Source organism: Loxodonta africana, chromosome 10 (genome assembly GCF_030014295.1).
Source record: "Loxodonta africana isolate mLoxAfr1 chromosome 10, mLoxAfr1.hap2, whole genome shotgun sequence".
Lineage (NCBI taxonomy): Eukaryota > Metazoa > Chordata > Mammalia > Proboscidea > Elephantidae > Loxodonta > Loxodonta africana.
The window spans coordinates 42,742,716-42,768,491 of NC_087351.1; the positions used below are offsets into that span (position 1 = coordinate 42,742,716).

General features: G+C 36.5%; 1 protein-coding gene across 4 annotated transcripts in view; it reads left to right on the top strand.

Moving 5' to 3' along the window:
• The window catches only part of SCFD1 (sec1 family domain containing 1), a 90,148-nt gene that overhangs the window by 28,176 nt on the left and 36,196 nt on the right, over positions 1–25,776 (top strand). For all 4 annotated transcript variants that reach the window (XM_003408670.4, XM_010588565.3, XM_064292372.1 and 1 more), the window contains 4 exons: positions 7,054–7,193; positions 11,184–11,274; positions 14,163–14,236; positions 14,920–15,001. In XM_003408670.4, coding sequence (XP_003408718.2) covers positions 7,054–7,193; positions 11,184–11,274; positions 14,163–14,236; positions 14,920–15,001 — 387 coding nt within the window. The remainder of the gene's footprint in view (positions 1–7,053; positions 7,194–11,183; positions 11,275–14,162; positions 14,237–14,919; positions 15,002–25,776) is intronic.

Genomic DNA, 25,776 nt, shown 5'->3' on the forward strand with positions numbered 1-25,776 from the left:
GGATTGGTGAGGCCTTGATTGCTGGATAGGAGCAAGAGCTGAAGATCTTAGTAAGAACCTACATATCAGGGGTTACCTAACTTCACTCCTGCCAGTTAGTTGTGTTGTAGAGGCCAGTGGAGGCTTTCAGAGCACTGAGATACCTAAGGATCCTTTCTAATTCTCGAAATTGAAGAGTTCCTGGGCTCCCTCTGGACTCCCCAGTGGAGAAAAGGACACATGCACAGGTAATCACGGTATAAAGAAATAATGCTCTGAGTCCCTTTTGTCAGAAGAGAAAATCAAGAAACATGTCCTAGGGCAGCGATTACCCAAAACAGAAAGGCTAAATCTGGTCCTTGATGAAGTTTTCACTAGTCCAGAGTGAAATGAGAATAATAAGGACTATGAATTGAGTTTTTATGACTGACTTTTACGTTAATTTTTCTTTTGAATCTTTGATGCTGAAATGTCTTTTTAAAAATAAAAGATGGTGAAAGTAAGTAGTAGGAGGTAAGAGGTTTTTTGTTTTTGTTTTAATCTTCATTTCAGAAGATAAAAAGTTGGAAACCTTGTGCCCCCTCGCCCCCCACACATATTCAGTTCAACAAATATTTATTAAGTTCCTACTATGTACCAGGCACTGTGCTAGACACTGGGCATAGAAGGTAAACAAAGCAGACATACTCTTGCTTTCGTGGAGCTTATAGTAGTAGATCCCCTGTTGTTGGACATGTGGGTTATTATTTTGTTGCTTTTGCTTCTTGTTGTTACAAATAAAAGGGCAATGTACATTTCTAGTTACTTTATTAGGCTAGCTTCTGAGATTCCATGTTACTCTTTAAGCAGTCTTTTCTTAACATTGTTATTAGGATATTTAGATCTTATGAAACTAGCCACTTTGAAAAGATTGCTTGTAATAAATTGCACAACTTATAAATTGCACAACTTAGATTGACCTAATCCTGTTCATTAATTTTAATGAAGTTTCTAGATGTGAACAAACTATAACTGAGATGTTGTAACCATGCCATTTTTTGTTAGTGAACCTGGGGCTTTTGATGTTTTTTCAGAGCTTTAAAAATTCAATTCTTAATAATTATATTCTTTACCTCCACAAGGTGGAGTTAAAGTTCTAGATAGACAATGTTAACTTGAAATTGCAGTTTGCTTCTTATATTTTTATATTCCTCTGATAATCTGGGACATTGATAGTCATTTAGATATCAGTGAAAATTTACGTAACTTCAGTGTGTGCCAGAAAGACAATTGTTGTCATTTAAAGTGGGAAATATACTCTTCTGGTGACAAACTTTGTGGTGCTCTTTTCCTTTTATCAGGATGTAACAAAATTAGTCATTAGAAAATTGCGATTCCTTTTTATTGTATTTTGGTTGAGGTAAGAGTGGATTTGATTGTTCAACTGGAAAGAGTGGTTTTTAGTCAAAGGGTTGGACTTTATCTCAACATTATTTCAGTATTTTGTCCTTTATCTGGCCTTTGTTTTTTTGGTTTTTTTTTTTTTTTTTTCAAATCTTAGATTCTCTTGTTATGCTTTGGCCCCTGCTACTGACTGGCTGGGGTACTGACTCTTATTATTTGAAACAGTCAATCAGAACTTATACTAATATACATAGAACCTGTAATAAAGCTTACCTTTTTTTAGCCACTCAAAAAAAAAAAGTAGTTTCCAAATTAATGTATATTTTTTTAAAAAGTTATCATAGAAGCATTTTGAAAGTACTCATTTTCTTAAAGATGTATGAGTACAGTAAAATGGATGTCTAAGTATATAGTTCAGGGTTGACGCTTTGACCAGTTAACTGTATTGACCCTCAGGTCTTTATTAAAGCAAAACATTTATTGGGCAGCACTGTGTTAGCCTAGTTTCAGGCATTTGCCTGGAAGTCAAAAGTGTAATATAATTTTGTACTGATTTAATTCAAACACAGATTTTACTGTACTTGTTCATAGAAGTTCCTTCTGAACGTGTGTTGGCTATATTAAAGGTCAGAAGACAGCCTTGATTCCATTCATTTTTTTTTTAATGGTGGCTTTTCAGTATTCCTCCATATTTGTAGCTATTATCTGAACTTGGATTAAATTTTTATTTACGAGAAAGATGAATTTGTACTATTCAGGTGATATCAATAATCTAACATTAAAAAAAAAACCAAACCTTTGCCATCTAGTTGATTTCAACTCATAATGACTTCCAAGGAGTGGCTGGTGGATTCGAACTGCCGACCTTTTTGTTAGCAGCCAGTCTCTTAACCACTGCCCCACCAGGGCTCCAATCTAGCATTAGGTGCCACCATTTTCCCCTTATATCTTACTTCCTTAGAAGTGTAACATTTATGTTTATAATGGGGCACATTACAAAGGATTTTCTTTTTCAATTAAATTATTCTTACAAATACTCCAAATTAGATTTTTCTTCCCTTTGTTGTCTTCCGTGTATTCATTTACTTTCTTCTTGCTTCTTGTAATCATTGGTCAGTTTAGCGGTTCAGAATCAATGCTGTCTAATAGAAATACAATGCAAGCTAGAGATGGAATTTTACATTTTATAGTAGCCACATTAAAGAAGTAAAAAGAAACAGGTGAAATTTATTTTAATAATATATTTTATATAACTGAGTAATCCAAAATATTAGTATTTCGACATATAATCGATTAAAACATTAATTAAATATTTTATATTTTCTTTTTATACTAAGTCTTAGAAATCTAGTATGTATTTTATACGTATACATATATCACATCCCAATTTAGACTAGTCACATTTCAGGTACTCAAGAATCACATGTGACTAGTGGCAACTATTAGGCAGTGCAGTTCTAAATCATTAAGGCTCAAATTTTTTACTAGCTTTTCTAGAATCAGAATACATTGCTTATGAGTTCACATTATCATATGAAGATTGGTAGAAAATGTTTCCATATTGCTAGCAATTTATCTGTGGGATTTCTCCAGCTCATTAGAAATGCTATAGTAGTATTAAAATAATATATAAACCAAATCAAACCTGTGGCCATAAAGTCAATTCCAGCTCATAGTGACCCTATAGGACAGAGTAGAACTGCCCCATAGGGTTTCCAAGGCTGAGATCTTTATAGAAGAAGACTGCCACATCTTCCTCCCATAGAGCAGCTGGTGGGTCCGAACTGCCGACCTTTCGGTTAGCAGCTGAGTGCTTAACTGCTATGCCATCAGGGCTCCTTTTTAGTACTGTCATGTGTGGCTTAACATCCACGATACATTCTGTGAAATAGGACGTTATGTAATTCGGACGTTGTGTGAATACCATATTATATTTAGGCAGTCCTTGGATTATGGATGAATTCCATTCCCGCCTTTAAGTCAGATTTGTATGTAAATTGGAACTGTAGGTACAAACAATTCGTATCTAACATTAGTCAAATGTTTGTCTAAGTGTATAGCATATAATGTACCTTTCTATGCATAAAAACCATTGAAGAAACACTTCCAGATGCACTAAAACATCTTCAACATAGTAATATGGTAGTAATAATAATGTTTTGACCCATGTCGCAAAGTAGCACATGTTTGTTATTATTAACCATCATATGTACCTCAAATTTTTAATATTGGCTTCATGGGGGTTGGTTCCTAACTATTCGTTGTACATAAGTTAGACATTCGTAACCCTGAGGACCACAGACATACATGTGGTCAGACATTGCTGGAACGGACGTTATGTGGCGCATGAGTATATATATAAACTGTATGTGTGTGTGTGTGTAATATATATATATTTATACATAGCCTTGGTGGTGCAGTGATTTAGAAGCTTGGACTGCTAACTGAAAGGTTGGCAGTTTGAATACACCAGTCGCTCCTTGGAAACCCTGTGGGTCCATTCTACCCTGTCCTGTAGGGCTGCTCTGAGTCGGAATGACTTGACAGCAGTGGATTTGGCTTTTTGGTTTTATACACACACAGTATAAACTGGTTGCCATTCAGTGATTTCAACTCACGATGACCCCATGTGTGTCAGAGTAGAACTGTGCTCTTTGGGGCTTTCAGTGGCTGATTTTTTTGGAAGAAAATCACCAGGTCTTTCTTCCAAGGTATCTCTGGGTAGACTTGAACCTCCACCTTTTCAGTTAATAACCAAACATGTTAACCATTTGCACCACCCGGGGACTCCACATACTACTATAGTCCCTGGGTGGTGCAAAAGCCCTGGTGGTACAGTGGTTAAGTGCTGGCTGCTAATCAAAAGGCAGGTGGTTTGAATCCACCAGCCACTCTACAGAGAAAGATATGGCAGTGTGCATCCGTAAAGATTACAGCCTTAGAAACCTTATGGGGCAGTTCTGCTGTGGTCCTGTAGGGTCACTATGAGTTGGAATCGACTTAGCGGCAATGGATTTGATATTTGTGTTTTGGGTGGCGCAGATGCTTAAGCACTGGACTACTAACTGAAAGGTTGGTATGTCAGACCCACCCGGAGGCACATCAGAGGTAAGGCCTGGCAATCTGCTTTTGAGAAGTCACAGCCTTGAATTTCTTTAACATGAATGTGTATAGCACTAAATGTCCTAAGTTCCCAATTTTCAAGATTGAAAATTACTTTTCCATATTTGCTTTGCTGTCATGCGAACAGTGGAAACGTTCTTGTCACTATTACATTATTTCTTGGAACTCTTAACGTCTTTTACTCCTTTATCATTTTGTGTTTCCTTTTAAATATTTCATCAGTACTTCAGTAATAATATGCTTTCCTATTTATAGCGTGGTAATTTTTTTTTAATTTTACTAGCAAGTAACTTTCATTTTAAATGAACTCTGTCATCACCATGGAAATAGTTCTTTACTAAAAATTCTAGTTAACAAAACTTAACTTGAAAGATATTTCCCTTCTTTAGTTTACTTTGTTTTATTACATAATTTTTAAAAGCAGGAGTTCTCAGTTGTAGCTGTTAATAGCTATATATCGCTTAAAATGGTTTTGGACAATTGTTCTATTTTTATTTTCTTCTTATATGGATGATTTGTTATGCAAAATGAAGTTAAGATACAGGGATGGGAAAGTAAGCAGAATTAAATAAGGTTAGTGCTATGCTTGTTTTATGATAATATGAGGCGTCTGTAGGAAAAACATAATATTAACTGGCTGAAATGTAACATACTATACTCTTCTTTGTCGTCCTGACCATTCATTGCAACTCTCTCTAGTCGTTAAGTTGCTTAATGATGCCACTTATGGCTACCCATGCTGTGTGACTGTGGCTTATGTGTTCTACACTACATGGGATTTCAAGTCATAAGATCTGATTCCAGTAGCCCTATTCTTTCTACTGTGGAATTAGCTTAATGTTTAAAAGCACTACCTCTAAAGTCAGACTGTTGTTGTTAGGTGCCTAGTAGTCAATTTTCAACTCATAGTGTGACCCCATGTGACAGAGGAGAACTTCCCCACAGAGTTTTCTTGGTTGTATCTTTACAGAAGCAGATCACCAGGTCTTACTCCTGCAGAGAGCCAACTGTTTCGTTAGCAGCTGAATGCTTAACCATTGTGCCACCAGGGCTCCTCAAAGTCAGACTTTGTGGGTTTTAATTTTGGTTCTACCACTTATTTCTGTATTACCTTGTTCAATTTACTTATTTCTCTATGCCTCAGTTTTTTCACTTTTGATATGGAAGTTTTATTACTACTTATTTGTGATTTTCTCTTTTATGGGCTGAACATATAAATAAAACAAAGGTACTTACTCCACTGTGGCAATTAGACATTGATATATTTTGCAGTCTTTTTTGTAACTGAAATGTTGGTGGTTTAAATCCACCAGCCGTTCCGTGGGAGAAGGATGTGGCAGTCTGCTTCCATGAAGATTTACAGCCTTGGAAACCCAATTGGGCAGTTCTACTCTGCCCTAAAGAGTTGCTGTGAGTTGGAATTGACTCGATGGCAATGGGTTTGTATTTTAGTTTTTTATTTTTAAGGGGAAAATGGCAAGGATGTAAGCTATTGTGAGGGATTATTTGAGAAAGGTCAGTGTCAATGGTCTTGTTTTATGAAGAAGAGATTATATTCTATATATTTGCTAACGCCTAGAAACTTAATCATTAATTAAAACTTATACAGATACCTTAGAACTGAAGGTGATTATATCACAGTCATGCTGGATAATTGCTCCTTATAATTTTTTTCTTGCTCATCCTTAACTTATACTCATTTGTTGATAGCCATGTTTTATCTCCAGCTTGCTGTTCTTCAGAGTATAGTTGAACTGTAAAATACTCCTGTTAAGTGAAGGAACCCACAGGTCTGATTCAAGAAGGGGAAAAAGAATAGAAAAGATACTTCTTTTTATTTTTGTCTTTTATATATTTGTTTTTTGAGAAAGGGCAAGGAAAACAAGCTTCAAATGCGTAAGATTAATCCTAAGCAGAGAGGTTCAGCAATTACTGGTCTGACTCGTTATTAGAATTTATGTAAAGGGAGTACTGCATTTATTGTAGCCTAAGACTCTCCAAGAGTTTAAAAATTATACTTAAGATTATATTTGTTACTGGAAACAACCAGACATCAAGAGGTCTGGTCAAATAAATTGATACAGCTGAGCATTGGACTACTATACAGTCATGATGAAGATGAGATAGCTAGATATATATGAACAGATATGGAAGGAGCTCTGAGATACATTATTAGATGAGAAAAATAATGCACAGAATATATATAATCCCATTTTTTCCCAGTAAATTAAAAAAGACCCCACCCCTTTTTTTTCCCTCAGTAAATTTATGCTATTATGCATAAATATTTTTCTAGGATACACAAGAATCTTAACGTGGCTTTACTCTTTATGTATTGGTTGAAATTTTAAACCTGTGTTACTTTAGTTAAAATATGTAAAGACTTGAAGATACATTTGTGTGTAACAAATCATTGGAAGGAGATCTTTTGCATTTCAGATCTGTATTTTGTACTTGGAAACATTAGAGAAGACAGGACGAGTCCATCTTGATGGTTTTCCTTGTTGAAGAAATTTTATGGCTCTTAAACTCAGGAAAGTTATTTAAAACAAAATTACTTTCTTCTAGGATTTCCACTTAAACAGAGTTAATTTGGAAGAATCTTCAGGAGCAGAAAATTCTCCAGCTGGTGCCAGGCCAAAGAGAAAAAACAAGAAGTCTTATGATTTAACTCCAGTTGATAAATTTTGGCAGAAACATAAGGGAAGGTAAGTAAGAAAAACATCAGGAACTAAAAGATTCACCCATTAAAGAGAAATGAAGGTTATCTGACTTAATTAGATAAAAATCAAAATGATTATGGTGGTTTATCCACACCGTGAGTGGGAGTTAGAATTAAACACAGATATGGAACTTTTATTTTTTTTTTTTAATGTAACTAGGCTAGGTTTCTGTTTTTTTTATGTAACTAGGCTAGGTTTCTGCTGTTTTATAGGGACCATTTCCCTTTTCAATAAGCTCATACCATGCGATTTTATACACAGTCTTTCTGAAATTTGTTGCTATCCTTACTACCCTCTACAGGACCATCTGTGTCTTCAGTTGAAATAGGTTTTTGCGATGGGGAAACATTGGGATGGGAGTTTTTCGTTCTGTTTCTACGTTTGCCATCATGATGTTGTTGTTAGGTGCTGTTGAGTCAGCTCCAACTCACAGCAACACTGTGTACAACAGAACAAAACACTGCCTGGTCCTGTAGCATCCTCACAGTCATGGCTATGTTTTAGCCCGTTGTTGCAGCCACTGTCAATCCATCTCATTGAGGGTCTTCCTTGCCATCATACAAACCCAGTTTTTAGATATCTGTGGAGAGGGTACCTAAGCCTGAACTCAGAGATTTATTCAAAGTATGTTGCAAGTAATATGTGAAAAAATTGTGCTAATTTCCTGTGTGATTTATTATAGGCAGATACACATATGCCATCTGTTGCTGTGTTCCCTTAACATATAGAGTACTTACTTCATGGACTTGGTAACTGTTAGAGAGAGAGAGAGTCAGAAACAACCAGTTCCTGGGTGGCACAAACAGTTAAGCATCTGGCTGCTAATCATAAGGTTGGCAGTTTGAATCCACCCAGAGGCATCTTGGAAGACCGGCCTGGTAATCTGCTTCTGAAAGGTCACAGCCATTCATAACCCTAAGGAGTGCATTTCTACTCTGAAACACCTGGGGTCGCCATGAGTCAGAAATCGGCTAAGCGGCAACTGGTTGGTTTTTTGGTATCCTGATGTATCTCTTCCTTTTGTTCTCAGTTTGCATTTATGCTTAAAGAGACGTAGAATAGTCTTGGCTCAACGTGCTGTTTTTTTCTATGTCTTTTTTTTTAAACACTGGAAAATCACATTACTATAACAGAATTGGACACTCTGCAGACAAAAGTCACTGTCTTTCTGACTAGGGCAATTTTTAGGTACTGTTATCTACTTTATCTTAAATAATTTTCTTCCCTTTGTAGTCCATATCTAACATTTCCTTCCAGAATGATGAAGTACAAGGAATTGCATTTCATTAGAAAGACATTTATTTATAGAGATGGAGGATGTTTTCAGGTTAATTTTACAGTTGACGTTCCCTAAGAGAGTAAAGCTTAAGGAAAAAAGTCTCTTTATTCAAATGTGGAAATTTTTAATATTTTCTTTAGATCCTATGATTTAGGGATAATCTAAGAGGTCAGCTGAGCGGTAAGAGCTATGATGTTTTGTTTGTAGGTAGGCATAGACCTCTTATTTTGAATATTGTACTACAGTGGTGCACAAATAAAAATCTGCACAAGGCTGATCCGCAAAACGTAAAGATAAATTCACATCCCCACTGTCCCACTTCTCCAACTCTGACACCAACCACACATGCAGCATTTTCTCTCTCTTCTACCCTAGCCACCCAGAGTTAGGTCTTTACAAAACAATTGCCTGCACAGCCCTTTTCTGCCCACCAGCCACCCAAGGCTGGTTCCACACAAGGTACGACTCTGTCCTTCTAATAACTGCCAAATAGACAGGTACCAGACCCTGCTGGCTTTTTCTAGCCCCAGTGGGCTTGATAATTCGCTAGAGTGACTCACAAAACTCACGGCAACTATCTACACTTAAAGTTACGCATTTATTACAACCAGAAAGGATACAACCGAAGAAATATATCAGGCAAGATCTGGGAGAGGTTTCAGCATGAGACTTCCTTTGTCACCAGGGAGGTGACATACGTGCTTGGATGTTTTCACCACTCCAGGAGGCCTAAAAAGGAAGCTCCAGAGTCCAGGGTCCCTTAGTCATTGGGGCCTCAGTAGATATGCATGACTGGAGCCTTAACGCTTAGTTATAATCAATCCAGTCAATGAATTTGCATGCTGCATCATGCCTCCCTCCCTTCTTGAAGTGTGGGGCTTGTATAGCTCCTACTGGCTATTTTAGAAAAACAAAAAGCACCTTAATTGCTTGGACAATTTTCAGACAACAGATATATAAAAAGCCAAATCTAGTTCTTTGCCCCACAAATAGTAACGTGGGCACAGAGATAGTGTAAAGTTAAATAAGTGACTTCGGCCTTTCGGAGCTTCAGTTTCCTCATCACTAAAATATGGGGATGATAATTCTATTGCCCTTTTTCAGATTAAGCGAGGTAGTGAAAATAAAGAAGTAACTTGCCCAAAGTCACCCAGCTTTCATTGACAGAGCCAGAAATGGAACCCATTTCTAGCAGATCCCAAAGGCCCTAGTCTTAACTATTAAAAGTACCTACCTCAGCAGGACTGTGGTAAGGATTATATTAGATAGTAAAGATAAATCCTTAGTAGAATTTTTGACATTCAGTAAGTACACAGTAAATGTTAGCAGTTATTCATTGTTAATTCTGAGACCTGAAGATACCAGAGATTTTAAGGATCATCTAGCATGACCAGTGCCCTTCACAGATGAAGCTGGGGGCCCCGAGAGGGTAAGTCTTTGCCTATACAGGTAGTTTCCATTGTGATTAGATGGAGCAAAGGCTTTGACTCCCCGGTGCAGTCCTAAGAAGGCCTTAGTGCTATTTTTTGCCAACACAGACTGTGCTGGAGCAGGGGATAAGTGCCTGAGGTTGTTATATCGAACTGGACTATGTTCCTCAGAATTCAGCAGCAGCAGCTGCAGTCATTTCTGCCAGACTCCATTAGTTGACATGTGCTGATCATTAGTGAAGAGTTTTCAAGTGTCAGGGCTGGAGGTAGGAAGGAGGTTTTCGTTTCCCTGCTGATAAGAGAAGACGTTTTCTTTTTTAAAGGAGAAGAAGCTTCTGGCCTCCCTTAAGAGCATAGATGAAATATACTTGTTAAAAACCATTTCCTGTCAACATATAGTCATCTAGAATTATTCAAGAATAGTACTGTGTGACACTTTTCTTACCTTAACTGCTCAGTGATTGCAGGTCAGTCATGTCTGAAGTCTATGGTAAATTGCTGCAAACTATAGTCCTCTAGAAGAAGTTAACGGACATTTAAAAAAAACCCAAACCTTTGCCATTGGGTCAGTTCCAGCTCGTAGGACTCTATAGGACATAGTAGAACTGCCCCATGGGTTTCCAAGGAGCGTCAGGTGAATTCAAACTGCCAGCCTTTTGATCAGCAGCTGTGACATGCCACAGCTCTTAACGACTGCACCACCAGGGCTCCTGACAGACATTAGACCCTCCAGAACTGTAGCTCGAGTTTTACTTTTACCAGGAGTGTTTTGGGATATTAAGGATACAGAGTTCACAAGATTTTTTTTTCCACAATTAGTTGCAAAAAATTATTGTTAAAATTCCGTCTTTGTAGTTGCATGGACCCTTTGATTATGTTAATTTTGGTGATAGTATTTAATTGATGTTTGTTATACTTATGACTTCTCTTCCCGTTTTTCAGTGACTTAAATATTTTAGTTTTTCTTTTAACAACATATGGGTGGAAAGAAAATTTATTATGTTTATTGAAAAGGAATAGAAATAAAATTAGCAAGTATTATGACGTGCATTTTAAAGAAATAGTACTTATAATGTAAATAGGTGTTAGATGCATGGATGTATTGATACTAAATAGTTTTGTCTATATTACATAAAATATATTCAAATCCAAATAAGTGCATTTAAGATAATAGTAAATCCTCATTTTATATATATGTCAAATTTCTTACAAAAATCAATCTTTTAATGTCATACTCATCGTTTGTCTTGTGCAACATTGTTTTAGTCCATTCCCAGAAGTTGCAGAATCAGTTCAGCAAGAACTAGAATCTTACAGAGCACAAGAAGATGAGGTCAAACGACTTAAAAGCATCATGGTAAGATTCTGTTTGCTTTCTAAGAATTACAGGGAAATAGAAGTACCTCTATAGGGAGAAAGAGATTTTTTTTTTCTCTCTCCGAAAAGTTCAAGGCCATTTATTGCTTTAGTAACAACAAAAATATTCTCAATTTATATTTAAAAAAAAAACTTTTTTTAAATAGAAGCAACTCCCACTGCTTAGGCCACTGAGTGGGTAGGAACAACCACTGAGTGGTCTTAAGCTGGTCTTCCATGGTCTTTTAGACAGAAATCAGAAATAAGGTTGATGGAAAATAAGCATCAGTTTATTTAAAAAAAAATCTAAATGTGGAGAAGAGCAAAAATTTATAAAAGAATAATATGAATTTATGATTTAAGAAAGTATATAGTATATAAAAAATGTGACTTAATTTTAGAAATAGATGTTCCAGCAATGCTTATTCTATTATAATCTAACTTCAGAGTTCAGCTCTACTCTTTATAATCGTCACGTCTGTCAGTTTGTCATCCTTTGGGAACTTGTGTGTTGCTGTCATGCTAGAAGCAACGCCATCAGTGCTCCAATACCAACAGGGTCACCATTGGCATACAGGTTTCAGCTGAGCTTCCAGACTAAGACAGTCTAGCAAAAAGGACCTAGCAGTCTACTGAAAAGAATTAGCCAGTAAAAACCATATGCATAGCAGTGGAACATTGTCTGATAATAGTGCCGGAACATGAGCCCATCAGATTGGAAGGCACTTAAAATATGACTGGAGAAGAGCTGCCTTCTCAAAGTACAATTGACCTTAATGACATGGATAGAGCCATGCTTTCAGGACCTTCATTGGCTGATGTAGCACAACTCAAAATGAGAAGAAACAACTGCAAACATCCATTAATAATCAGAATATGGAATGTACTAAGTATGAATCTAGGAAAAATGGAAAATTGACAAAAATGAAATAGAATGCATAAACATCAATATCCTAGGCATTAGTGAGCTGGAATGGACTGGTATTAGCCATTTCGAATCAGATAATTTCATGGTCTACTATGCAGAGAATGATAACTTGAAAAGGAATGGCGTTGCATTCATCATCAGAAAGAACATTTCAAGATCTATCCTGAAGTACAACACTGTCACAGATAGGGTAATATACACCTGCAGGGAAGACCAGTTGATAAGACTATTATTCAAATTCACTCACTAACCACCAAGGCTAAAGATGAATACATTGAAGATTTTTACCAATTTCTGCAGTCTGAAATTGATCAAACGTGCAGTCAGGATGCATTGAAAATTACTGGTGATTGGAATGTGAAAGTTGGAAACAAAGAAGAAGGATCGGTAGTTGAAAAATATGGCCTTGGTGATAGAAACGATGCCAGAGTTCGCATGACACAATTTTGCAAGATTAATGACTTCATTGCAAGTACCTTTTTCAACAACATAAACAGCGACTGGGGATTCCAGAACGCTTAAGTGTGCTCATGAGGAACCTGTACATAGATCAAGAGGCCATCATTTGAGCAGAACAAGGGGATACTACTTGTTTTAAAGTCAGGAAAGTTGTGCGTCAGGGTTGTGTCCTTTCAGCATACTTACTTAATCTGTATGCTGAGCAAATAATCCAAGAAGTGGGACTATATGAAGAAGAACAGGGCATCAGGATTAGAGGAAGACTCATTAACAACCTGTGATATGTAGATGACACAACCTTGCTTGCTGAATGTGAAGAGGACTTGAAGCACTTACTGATGAAGATGAAAGGCTGCACTCTTCACTATAGATTACACCTCAACATAAAGAAAACAAAAATCCTCACAACTGGACCAGTAAACAACATCATGATGAACGGAGAAAAGATTGAAGTTGTCAGGGATTTCGTTTTACTTGGATCCACAATCAACACCCATGGAAGCAGCAGTCAAGAAATCAAAAGATGCATTGCGTTGGACAAATCTGCAAAAGTGTTAAAAAGCGAAGATGTCACCTTGAGGACTAAGGTGCGCCTGACCCAAGCCATGGTATTTTCAGTTGCCTCATATGCATCCGAAAGCTGGATGATGAATAAGGCAGATGAAAGAATTGAGGCCTTTGAATTGTGGTGTTGGCGAAGAATATTGAGTATACCATGGGCTGCCAGAAGAATGAACAAGTCTGTCTTGGAAGAAATACAACCAGAGTGCTCGTTAGAATCAAGGATGACAAGACTATGTCTCACATACTTTGGACATGTTATCAGAAGGAATCAGTCCCTGGAGAAGGACATAATGCTTGGTAAAATGGAGAGCAGAAAAAAGGAAGACCCTCAATGAGATGGATTGACATAGTGGCTGCAACGATGGGCTCAAGCATAACAACAATTGCGAGGATAGCACAGGACCAGGCAGTGTTTCGTTCTGTTGTACACAGGGTCGCTGTGAGTTGGAACCAACTCGATGGCAGCTAACAACAACAACTTTATAATCGTGTGACCTGTGGCAAGTCTCTAGGCCTGTTTCCTTATCTGAATATGTCCAGCCGATCCTTTGTTAGGTCATCCAACCACTTAAAAAATAAACCCATTGCCATCGAGTCGATTCCGACTCATAGCTACCCTATAGGACAGAGTAGAGCTGCCCCATAGATTTTCCAAGGAGCGCCTGGTAGATTCGAACTGCTGATCTTTTGGTTAGCAGCCATAGAAGTTAACCACTACACTACCAGGCTTCCATTCCAACCACTTACACTAGTGGTATATAAGTGTTTTCTTTAACTGTCAAAAATGCATATACTTGGCTCCTTGGAGGAAAAGTGTTGTTATTTTAAGTGACCTAAATCTTATTGTTTCTTAGCAATTTTAGGAATGTATTGATTTTTATGCATGGGCCTGGGATTTTTGAAAAGTAACTGGGACCTTTTTTTTTTTTCCTTCCAAGGGCCTAGAAGGGGAAGATGAAGGAGCTATAAGTATGCTTTCTGACAATACTGCTAAGCTAACCTCGGCTGTTAGGTAAGTAAGCACTATATCCTCTTTGAAACCTTTCTGTTAGTATTTATTTTGAGATTTAAAAAATGGTTAATATTTTTAGAAATGAAAAACATTAGGTAATAGCAAGTATACCTTTGATTCTAAAACACTAAACTGTGTTTTTAACATGTTCAGGCTGATATTATTTCCTTCTTAGATATAACAAATTATTTGCCTCTTTCACTAGTGAGACATGAATAGTGGGAGGAATTTTACCAAGAAGATTGTATTGGTTATAACATAAGGGAAGTTGTTATTAATTTTATCATTGCTGCTGTTATTTTCTTAACTGAAGATGAAGCAGTTTTTTGGATACTTTGAATGTCATCATGGAGGAGAAAGGAAAGAATGTTTTAGAAATATAGGTAAAAGCAAATTTCATTTGCTATCTCCAAACTTTAAAATCAGAGCGTGAAATAGTGCAAATGATATTATTTGGGATATTTTAAACTAAGAAGCATTTCATCTTTTTTAAAGTAATAAATGCTGTATATTTTCAAGCATGGAGATTAAATGCAGTTGATAGAAAGTTTAACTTGTCATTTTGTCACTGTTTCACTGTTCTGAGTTTCCTCTGAGGAAACACTCATGGTGGATTTTATTAAAGTTTGTGTCACTTTCTTAGAAAATTTAATGGCTAATTTTCAATTTTTTGATGCTTGTAGTTCTTTGCCAGAACTCCTTGAAAAAAAAAGACTTATTGATCTCCATACAAATGTTGCCACTGCTGTTTTAGAACATATAAAGGTAAATTTACTTTTTTCCCATGATACAAACTTGAATTTGTAGAGGGTTTTATGTTCTCATAGTCATCATCTCATTCAGCCCTCACTGGAACCCTGTGAGGTATAAGTGCGAAAAGCAGCAGTATTACCTTCACTTTTTGCAAATGAGGAAACTTAAGAATCCAAAAATAAAGATTAGCAATTTTCCCAAGATCACAGGTTTAGTTAATAAAGTCAGGATCTGTGGTACTTCTGTTATATTGCACTGCCTCAGTATTGCCTTTGTCATACTATTCTGCTAAGCATAGACCAGGGAGCGCTGGTGGCACAGTGGATAAGTGCTCGGCTGCTAGCCAAGAAGTTCATGATTTGAACCCACCAGCTGCTCCGTGGAAGAAAGATGTGGCACTATGCTTCCGTAAGATTACAGCCATGGAAAACCCTACGAGGCAGTTCTCCTCTGTCCTATAGGGTCTCTATGAGTTGGAATCGACTCGATGGCAATGGGTTTTTTAACGGTAGACCTGTATGTACCATCAGAAATACTGAGTTAGAAAAAAACAGTTGCCGTTGAGTCAGTTCCGACTCATGGCAACGGCATGTGTGTCAGAGTAAAACTGTATGCCTTAGGATTTTCAATGGCTGATTTTTTTAACGTGGATTGCCAGGCCATTCTTCCATGGCACCGCTGGGTAGACTCAGACGTCCAACTTTTCTGTTAACAGCCAAGTGCATTAACCATTTGTACCATCCAGGGACTGCAATATGGAGGTAGGCATCCCTCTTATGTAGTACTAACTCAGACATCCGTTAATGATACCGCTTTCATTATGTAAATTGGTTCTGAACTTCTGTAGTTTTAGATGAATCTGTTAAGGATCCTTGGTGGTGCAGTGGTTAAGTGCTCGGCTGCTAGCCAGAAGGCCTGTGATTTGAACCCACCAGCCGCTCTGTGGGAGAAAGATGTAGCAGTCTACTTCCATAAAGATGTATAGCCTTGGAAACCCTATGAAGCAATTCTACTCGGTCTTCTAGGGTTGCTATGAATTGATGCCAATGGGTTTTTTTGTGGGGGGGAGTTAGTTAGCATTAAAATATTTGAATATATTTGAAACAAATATATTGGGGTTTCTTTATGCTGTTATCATAATTTTTTTCTCATTACATTATTCACAAGTACCCCACATCAGCTTGACTTGATCAGTTCTTCAGTATTTTACTGTCACTTATTCTCTGGACGTGGAGTTGAATTCTAGTGGCAAATTTACCATGCTCTAGGACTTATTGTTACTGACCCATACTTTCTGTTTGATATGATGCTTTTGAAACTGCTTCAAAAGCTGAATATGCTTGCTGCCTATCAGAGATGGTGATAACACCTTGAATTTTTAGAGAAGGGACTTAAACCTTTTTCTTTTTTAATAATTTAAAAAGTCATAGAGCATTAGAGAGGAGCTAATATAGATAGGTAATGGGCATTATTAGAATTATTAGAATTTAAACCTGCATAATTTCTATTGAGCCGACAATCTAAGTTTTTTTAAGATCATTTGCTTCTTTCGCTAGTTAGGAATGTGTAGTGGGAGAAATTTTACCAGGAAGATAGTACTGGTTATAAAATAAAGCAAGTTATTATTAATTTTTTTCTTGCTGCTCTTTTATTCACATCGTATGTAGAGAATAGAAACATAGTACGTAGTCTTATAGGTGATTCTGCTCGAGATATTTTCTTTCCATATGTAGCATCTAAAATGGAAAAGGGCTGTTTGGGTAGATTTTTTTAGCTGAAGTATTTGTCTCCTATGGAGATAATATAACCAGGTGGAATACAACAAAGAGCTGTATTGAGAATTCCCCTCAGTAAGGGGGAAAAGCTTTGCTTACAGGACTAAACCTAATATAAAAAGCTAAACAAAAATATATTACTCTAAAGCAAACAAAATACAGGCTCTAGTTTATATGTATTGAAATATATTTTTGTAATTAGGTTCTTGTGATTCATTCAGCATTTTTTGAGTACTTGCTGTGTACCAGGCAGTATGCTAGGTGCTTTGTGCATGTAAATAGACAATTATAAACAAATCTCTGAGAAGCTGTAGTTGTTAGTAATCCAGCGTGTGCTTTGAGATTCAAGCTGTTTTGTGGAGTCCCATTGACTTAACAGTTTTTTTGTTTATTTTGCCCATTATTAAAAGTTAATTCTTACATTTCTTTCTGACCTCAGTTGTCACAGCTATAAAACCAGGAAAATACCAAGCACAGCTCATGCTTTCAGCTGAGCCTGGGACCCAAAGGAACTAATTCTTGTAATTAGGGAAAGCTCACAGTTTATTCTCATTCATAAAACTTAACAAACATATCCTGCCACAGATTTACACAAATGTACTCTGCAGGCATAGGTCAGAGATTATAGCATATTGTTTGAGAAAATTTTGGTTAAAGTAATTTACTTATTCAGTCATATTTATTGAGTGTCTGTGTGTGTATTATTGCAGGCCTTGGAGATACTGAGGTAAACAAAACAGACAAGTACTCTGTTCTCTTGGAGTTTATGTTGTCACAAGGATGAGAGACAAAGTAAACACTTAGAAAACAAGATAACTTCAGGGTGATGTGAGGTGATAGAGAATGGCTGAAAAGGCTACTGTAAGAGTAAGTAGTTAAGAAGATCATCTTTAATAAGGCAGTGTTTGAGTTGAGACCTGAATCAAAAGTAGGAACCAGTTAGTAAGGATCTCAGGGCCAAGCATTCTAGGCAGAGGGAGTAGTGAGTGCAGAAGCCTCAAGACAGGAACAAATTTGGTATATTTAAGGACCTAGAAGAAGACTAGTGTACTTAGAGTGAGGAGGGAAAGAATGAAGAACATGGGATCAAGAGAACCAACAAGTTATTTTAATTGTGATGAGGAGTCATTGGAGGGTGATGAAATGATCTGTGTTTTAAGCGGAGAATGGACTGAGTAGGGTGAAGGTTGGGTGGGTTATAGGAACAAATGTATAACTGGAAGATAGCTGTTACAGCTGTCTAGATGAGAAATGGTGGTTTGTAAGAGAAATTTATGAAATCCTTTATGATGCTTATTTGTGATTTTATACTAATGGAGTTATGTGAATTTTTCAAAATTGTTTCGTGTTAATAGAGGCCATATGTCTGAGAGATTTGATATGACAGTATGCCTGACCTAAACCATTCTGGTTTGATAACTGGTCACTTGGCTCTTTTTATGAAAGAAGTTGTTTCTTCCAGGGCTGCTAATTCTCTAGCAGAACATCTTATGCCGACAAACTAATTTGTCATTCAAGATGTTAAGTGAGTTTATGTTAAAGCTACACATTTTGGAATAATTGTTTTGCTATAACTCAAGGAAGACAGTGTTCTAACAATCCGATTGAAAGAAACTGTACTATAGAGGACATTCACTTGGCTGAGGGGAAATAGTGGCATGTATAGGACACACTATTCCTAGTTGGATCAATCTAGGAAACCCAATTAATATCAGGTTTTTTTTTTTCTAATAGATAAGGGGGAGTCTTTATTTTAAATATTTACATATAAATTATGGATGTACTTAATCAGTCACATACTGTAAGAGTTATCCTAATTTAAGAAATTCTGTTAGTATAGAAAAGTTGGAGTCCTCTTACTAATGTTGACCATCTCTTTTTTTGTTTAAGTTCCTCTTCTCCTTTGTCAAAACTAACACAAAACACTATTGTTTCCCTTACTTCCTGTTAGGTCTACTTACAAAATTTCTTCTTAAAGTTTTCCCTAACTCTTAAATTTCAAACTTTATAATATTTATTTTTAAGTGGCATGTTTATTTGTATCATACGTGTTTATACTTTCTACCTTCTGGCTATGATGTTAATGTTAATTAGAGAAGGATTTTTCTCCATGATCTCTTTTTCTCTTCACCAGAATTTCTTCACCATCTGAGCTTCACTTCATTGTACACATTTAGTCACCTAAGCAGTGAATATTTTTTATTATGTCAGTAAAACCTAAAAAAGCTGGAACCTTATGTAAGGCAAGAAACCTGTCAGAGAAGGAAAGGTCAAATATTTTCCACTAATAGAGAATGATAGGAAAGTGCTAAGACTGCACCCTGTCAAAGGCAGAAAACTTGGGAGACCTAGGAAAAAAAGGCAATTCCGTTGAGTTCTGGCTCTCACAGGTTTTGCTGTATTAGCAAGAATATGACGACTACTTATTCAGACATCTCAGAGCACTTCGCTTGGTTTTTGTCTCTATTGCAAATTTACATATTTTTCCTTTTGGAATGTTGAGATTGTTCCTGTTTCTTACATTTCCTTAGATCATTTTCTGAAGCGGGATAATCTCTTTAGAAGTACTGACAGTTGTCTGGCAGTCAGTGATTTAGTTGAAAGTTAGAAAGGGCCCACCAGTTCACCACAAATTTGGGAAGTAGTATCACTTCAGTTTTTTGCTATTTGAGGATTTGTGTGGCTCAGGTAATTCACCACGGTCTAATAGATTAAAAAGTAAATTGTAGAATCCTTATCTGTCTTGAATAGTCTGTATTTTTTTAGCTGCTTCTTTAGCATTTCTTTCATTTCGAATACAAATATGACTTTTCCCACTTGTTGGTATTGAGGATAGCTTCTAGCATTGCTTAAATAATTTGTAGACAACCTATTTGAATTATTCTTAGCCCACTTGCATAGTCAAACTGAATTAAGTACTCTTTAGCACCAGATACCTATGAAAAGGGAAAGAAACCTACTTGTAACGCATAGTAAATGAGAGAGAGAAATGGCATCATGTACTCTTCCCTCTAATGCTCTTACCTAAAAGGAAGCGCTCTGACGTCTGAATGATCATCCGGATGTGTCTGGCCAAAGACTAGCTGCTAATAAGCTGTTGTGGATCAAGGTTTGATTGTCACTAGACCTGCCCGTTTTTGTTTTGCTGCTGCTTATGGTGAAAATTGAGAGGGCTGAATGATATCTGAAGGCATCATCTGATCAAGCAAACATTTACTGCCTTAGGTTTACAGCCTCAAGGAGGCTTAGCCCTCAGTAGCTCCTCCTCCAGGGCGCTTATTTTTCTTTGGCTCAACTGCCTGATCCTTCTTAGGGGATAAAAAGCTTTCAGAAAAAAGTGGAAGCTCCCTCGTCTGTACTTCACCAGCACACCAAATTAAGAGATGTGCTTCATTCCCTAGTAAAACATAGCGGCTAATGGCCACATTATTGACATGCTCGCTGCTGGCAGCTAGGGTACTCCATTGTTACATCCGTGCCCTTTTCTGCACAGGTTGATTGTTTTGTTTACAGAGGAGTCAGTTATATTTATTTCCAATCTATTTATGTTCGTTGTATGAGTATGAAAAGGTTTTTTTTTTTTTTTTTTTTTAAACTAAGTTGCATGTCTTGGAGAGACTTGATGAAGATAGATGACTTTAAAATTGTTTTAACTAGTTGTAGGTTAAAAAACTACAAAACTTTGGAAAGTCTCAAAAAATATACTTATGTTGCTTTGCAGTTGTCTGTAGGATTTTTGGCTCTGTTTCATTTACTGTACTAGAAATCAGAACATTTCTCGGCTGGATTTTGTGCCAACCTGTCTAAAATGATCTCTTGTCAGTATACATACCAAGTAAATGTTCATATGAGCTTGGTGTCTTTTCTTCAAGATAAGAGGAAAGTATCTTTTGTAGCAGAAAATTCCCAGTAGAAAAGCAATACTCTTTTTACCCCTTCTCCTCCCAAATAAGATTAGTCACTATCAGAACCTGAAGTTTTCTTCAAGTCTGACCAAAGATAGCTCGAGTGGAGTATCCCCTTCAGTTGCTTACTCACTCTGTACTTCTAGAGACTACTTATACATTTCAAAAAAAAAAAGTGTGAAATTAACTTTCTCTAGCTCTTTTCTCTCACTTCTCTGCTTTTGTGAAGTTGAAGCATTGTCATTTAGCAAGACCCTGTTTAATAGATTCATAAAAGTTAAAATTTAGAGAAGTAAAGAGCTCTCTAAACTCAAAAATAAGAAAGAGAAAAACCCAACTTAAAAATGGACAAAAGATTTGAACAGACCCTTTGCTAAGGAAGATACACAAATAACAAATAAGCTTAACATCATTAGTCACTAGGGAAGTACAAGTTAAAACCACAATGAGATACTGTTATACATTTATTAACATGCCTAAAATTAAAAAGACCGACCATACCAAGTGTTGTCAAGTATGTGGAGGAGCTAAAACTCTCAAATACTGCTGGTAGAAATGTAAGACGGTACATCCACCTTGGGAATACGGTCTGGCAGTTTCTTAAAACATTAAACACGTGTATACCATGTGAGCCAGCTATTCCACTCCTAAGTATTTACCAGGTCACATCTGGAGGAACGGATATCGAAATATAATCCTGGAAGATGGTAGGAATTACACATATAAAGAAGAAAGAACAAAAGGCTAGGTAGGGTATAAAGGGTTCAACTTAAGTGTAGGTTATATTCTAAAAGTCTATTTCTAAGTTCATTATAGCTTAGGATATACAGTCCTAAGGTATTATGTGATAGATAGGTTCCTGTCCCACAGCCCTATTTAATTCACAACACGGATTAAATATTGTGTAGCAACAAAGAAGGGTTCGTGATTCCCTCTCCCTTCTGAGAAGTAGGGAGAGGGGAGTATTGGCAGTCTTAGTGGTAGAAAGGAGGTATAACTGTTTCTGATTCCTTTGATTCTCTGCTCACTGAAGACTGGTGCTAGGGGATAGATGTGGGGATTGGACAAGAGTAAGGAGAAGAAATATCACTCTAGACTTTGCTGTCAACCAGTCACAGGCTGAGGTAAGAAATCAGAATTGTAGCTAGTAGTGAATAGGGAGTCCAGAATGGTAATGTCTGTAGCTAGGATGGTGTGTTATTTAACTAGTGTGGCCTGACAGAAATACCACAAGATGACTTTGACAAAAAGAAAGAAGAATTCAGGGTTAGAAATCTGAATTCAAGGCACCAACTCCCAGGTAATGCTTTTTCTCTCTGGCAGTTCTGGAGGAAGGTCCTTGTCATCAATCTTCCCCTGGTTTAGGAGCTTCTCAGTGCAGGGACCCTGGGTCCAAAGGATGTGCTCTGCTCCCGGCTCTGTTTTCTTGGTGGTAGGAGGTTCCCCTGCCTCTGTGCTGGCTTTTCTCTTTTTTATCTCAAAGGAGATTGACTCAAGATACAGCATAATCTTGTAGATTGAGTCCTGCCTTATTAACATAACTGCCTCTAATCCTGCCTCATTAACATCATAGAGGCAGGATTTATAACACAGGAAAATCACATCAGATGACAAAATGGTATCTAATCACACAATACTGGAATCGTGGCCTAGCAAAATTGACACACATTTTGCGGGGACAAAATTCAAACCATAACAGATAGGAAGAGGAATGGTAAAGAGAAGGAAAAGTCCCCAGCAATTATAAGAAGGAAAAGAGACTTCCTTTTGTGTCCTGTGTGGGTCATCTGGCAAATATTTCCAGGTAATGGATTTTCAGAAGGCAAGAGATACATACTACCTGTACATCCCAGATGACTTAATTGTTCATTAGGGTGAGAGAAGAGATGAGCTAGTTTTAGGAAGTGCTTCTTTACTTTGTCCTTTTCAGATCCAGTACAGTATAACCAGTCAAATGTCCAGTACAACTAGTATATCTGTTACATTAATTTGATATAAATATTAAGGTTGTGTACTGAAAAGTGAAAGAAACATTCTGATTGCTTACTGATAACAGCCCTAAAATTTGGAGAAAAGCACTAGAATATTTTTTATCACATACCTCCCTGAAAATCCTTCCAAAAGAGATTTTTGAGAAATTCATGGGTCTCAGAGTTTATATTTACTAGGTGTAATTTGTACTCCATGCATAGTACTTTTGGTTTTTTATAATATTCCCTTTTTTTACTCATTTATTCTTCATTTTTATTGAAGCTACTAACAATCTCAATTTATCTATCATCTTGACCTTTTTGTTTTTATTTGACTAATTTGTGTATAATCTGTATCGTTCTTATCATCCAAATTATATTCTCCTTTGAACCCATATTGTATAATAATAATCAATCTTTGAGGAGTTATAAAGGTCCCTTATTTCAAGAAATTGAGAAAGTATCTATAGATATTAAATCTCTGGTCAAAATGACTCTACCACATAATACATAAACTGTGTATTACAAAAAAATATATATACTAATTAACAAATATACTTTCTTTCATAAAGCATATACAAAGGAAGGAATAAAATTGTTCTTGAGGAAAATATAATTTCCCCTACTCTTTATCTGTGGTGTACATTGGAGTCTGACCTGGATTTGAATCTCAACTCTCTACTACTACTACTCTGGTAACCTTGAACAAATTTATGTTTCTGTGTGTCTGTTTCTATTCTTTTAAATGGGACTAATAATTCCTAGTTCATGTTGTTATTTAGAAAATTAAATGAGATAACCCAAGTCAGTTTTTAAACATCAGCAGGTTCTCTGGAACCCTAGAGCTCTATGGAGATATTTAATGGGGTCACTTTTATCTATTATATTTAAGTTTCTACAGATTTGGTTTGAGAAAGTGGGTTCTGAGGTTTACTGTTTAAAAACATTTGAAAGCCATACCTGCATGTAAAGTGCCTAGCACATAATAGGTGCTGAGTAAATACTAGTTTTTCTATGCAGGTTAGAAAATCTGTATTTCACCCCTGTTGTTATTAGATGGTGGTGCTCCATCACCATCCATAAATTTAAATTCTAAGTTTCATTTTTCTTCATAGCTTTATTGTGATGTAATTCACATACGATACAAATTTACTCTAATTGAATGGTTTTTAGTATATTTACAGTTATATAACCATTACTACAGTCTAACGTGAGAACGTTTTCTTCACCTCATAAAGGAACCCCTTACTCACTAGCAGTCAGACCAAATTATTTTCAGACTATATTTGCTGTGCTCATCAGATGTTGAAGTGTGAGTAAATTAATACATCGAGAACAACAAAATGAACTCAGTTAAGAAGCATAGTTCAGTAGTGTATTCAGGTCTGATGTTTATTTTTAAGGACTAGCATTCACCTTAGCTATTTCAGTTTTTTCTGTAAGATAAAGTACCCTTCCCTTTCCATTATGACATTTAACATACTTAATTTTATATATTAAATCACTAAAGACTTGATTCTTCATTTTTTTTGCTTGCTGTTTTTTACTTCTAGAAGTTCATTCATCTAATTCCATGACTTTAAAGATGACTCCTGGGTCTGTGTATGTCCTGCTCTTAGCTTAGACATCCAGCAGACGTTTTATCAAGTACTTGTTATGCGCCAGATGCTGTGTAAGATTCCCTAGGGTTAAGTAATTACACACACACCAGGGAGTTTACAGTTTTAGAAGGATGACATCTAAGCAAAGAACAGAATAGAGTGTGATCAGTGTTATCATAGACAAATATATAAAGAAGTAAAGTAATAGTCTTCCAGCCAAGGAGGAGATTGAGGGGGGAGGAGCAGAAAGTAGAGAGAGCAGATTGAGCAAAGAAAGAGTGGCAGGGAAGCTACAAAGAGGAGATTTCAGCTGTACCTTGAAGAATGAGTAGAATTCACTGAATAGATGATGGAGGAAGAATATATTCTAAAAGTGCTTAGAGAATAACTTGAGCCTAAACTTGGGGATTAAAAGCACACACGATGTTTAATGAACAGTGAGTTATTTGATGTGATTAGAGGAAACCGAACCTAATGAATAGTGGTAAGACAGAAAGGTTGACTGGGTCAGATCGTGAAGGGCCTAAAAGGCAACTTAATTTATCACCTTCCTCCTTCCTTCCCCCTGGCTTCAATCTACAGATAGTTAGTGTTTCCCAATCTAAGGTTCACATAACATAATTTCTGCTGCCATCATCCTAGCTCTGTAGAGGTTTTCTTTGACTTTTTTGACTATGTTGCTTTCTATATCCAATCTCAGGTTGATTATTAAATATCTGCCTCTTCCTTTCCATTCCGGCCACTACCATGGTCTTCTTCCTAGGATCGCCTTTATGTTTTTTTGTCTATTTTTAGTTTCATACTTTTTTATTCCTAAGACTTTACCTCTGATCTATTTTACTGTTTAAAATAGCTTTATAGAGTAGCTAGAAATAGTTCTTCTATCAGTAAGTGAAGAATATGAAGGGCCAGAAATTTTATAATAAGGAAAACTATACTAGGAGTTTCCTTATTATACTCCCAATCAAGAGCTCACGGATTAGGAAGTTCTCTGTGCACTGATAGAGAAAAGTCTCCAGAATATATTGTTGAATGAAAGCAAAGGTAAGAAGTGTATATATAGTACATTGCCCTTTGTGTTAGAAAGGGGAGAGATATTAAAATATAGGCTTTATTTGTTGATATTTGTATAAAGAAACTGAAAAAATTTAGAAGAAATAATTGAGTAAATACTTATAGAAACAAGTAGAAATGGGGTGGTGGAGGACAGGGGTGGGAAATGAGACTTCCCAGTGTATGCTTTTTTATGTTGTTCTTCCTGCTCCATATGTGAAACGCATTCCTTAGTCTACCACTCTGACTATGTGCATCAGTATGATCCCTTTAACTGGAATGAACTCGCTGCCTCCCCATGTCTCCAGATCACTTTCACAACTCAGCTAAAAAGTCATCACTTCCTCCTCAATTGGCTAATTATTTCATTCTGTTGTCTTAGCATAATATAGTTATGTTCTATATTTAGATTTTGTTCTTTGATGCTGTTTCTAAGTGTTCTAATATATCTCATGAATGGTTTCTACTCCCACTTAGATTATA